This window comes from Nestor notabilis, unplaced genomic scaffold (assembly GCF_000696875.1).
Source record: "Nestor notabilis isolate BGI_N333 unplaced genomic scaffold, ASM69687v1 scaffold17026, whole genome shotgun sequence".
Taxonomy (NCBI): Eukaryota; Metazoa; Chordata; class Aves; order Psittaciformes; family Psittacidae; genus Nestor; species Nestor notabilis.
This window is the reverse complement of record NW_009931627.1, coordinates 4991-5390: the sequence shown is the minus strand read 5'-3', so window position 1 is coordinate 5390 and position 400 is coordinate 4991. Positions and strand designations below refer to the sequence as shown.

The 400-nt window shown below is 68.2% G+C and overlaps 1 protein-coding gene across 1 annotated transcript in view; it reads left to right on the top strand.

Annotated features, from left to right (window-relative positions):
• Positions 1-95: 95 nt before the first annotated feature.
• BAG4 (BCL2-associated athanogene 4) overlaps positions 96-400 on the top strand; it is a 2319-nt gene continuing 2014 nt past the window's right edge. Inside the window, exon 1 of the mRNA XM_010016002.1 lies at positions 96-206. Coding sequence (XP_010014304.1) covers positions 96-206 — 111 coding nt within the window. The remainder of the gene's footprint in view (positions 207-400) is intronic.

The following is a 400-nucleotide window of genomic DNA, read 5'->3' as shown; positions in this document are numbered from 1 at the left end:
CTGGGGCTGCCCCGCACTACACGGGGCTGCCGCAGACACGGGGGTACTACTGCTCCGGGCCCCCGCGGGCCCCCTACCCCACCGAGCCCCCTGGCATGTACCGGTGCCCGTCACCGGCTCCCCCCTGGAGCTACACAGCACCGGATGGTCCCGCCGAGGGCTCCTCTCTGCGGAGGCAGCAGGTTCCCAGCTACTCCCCGCCACAGGTAAGAGGCCCAATTCCCATCCCTGGGTGTTGGAGCAGCTCCTCTTCTTGAGCAGGAGGTCATGGAGGGGTCCTGCCCCTCTGCTCCGAGACCCCACTTGCAGCACTGTGTGCGGGGCTGGTGTCCTCAGCATAGGGATGTGGAGCTGCTGGAGCAAGTCCAGAGGACCCCATGGGGATGCTCAGGGGCTGGCG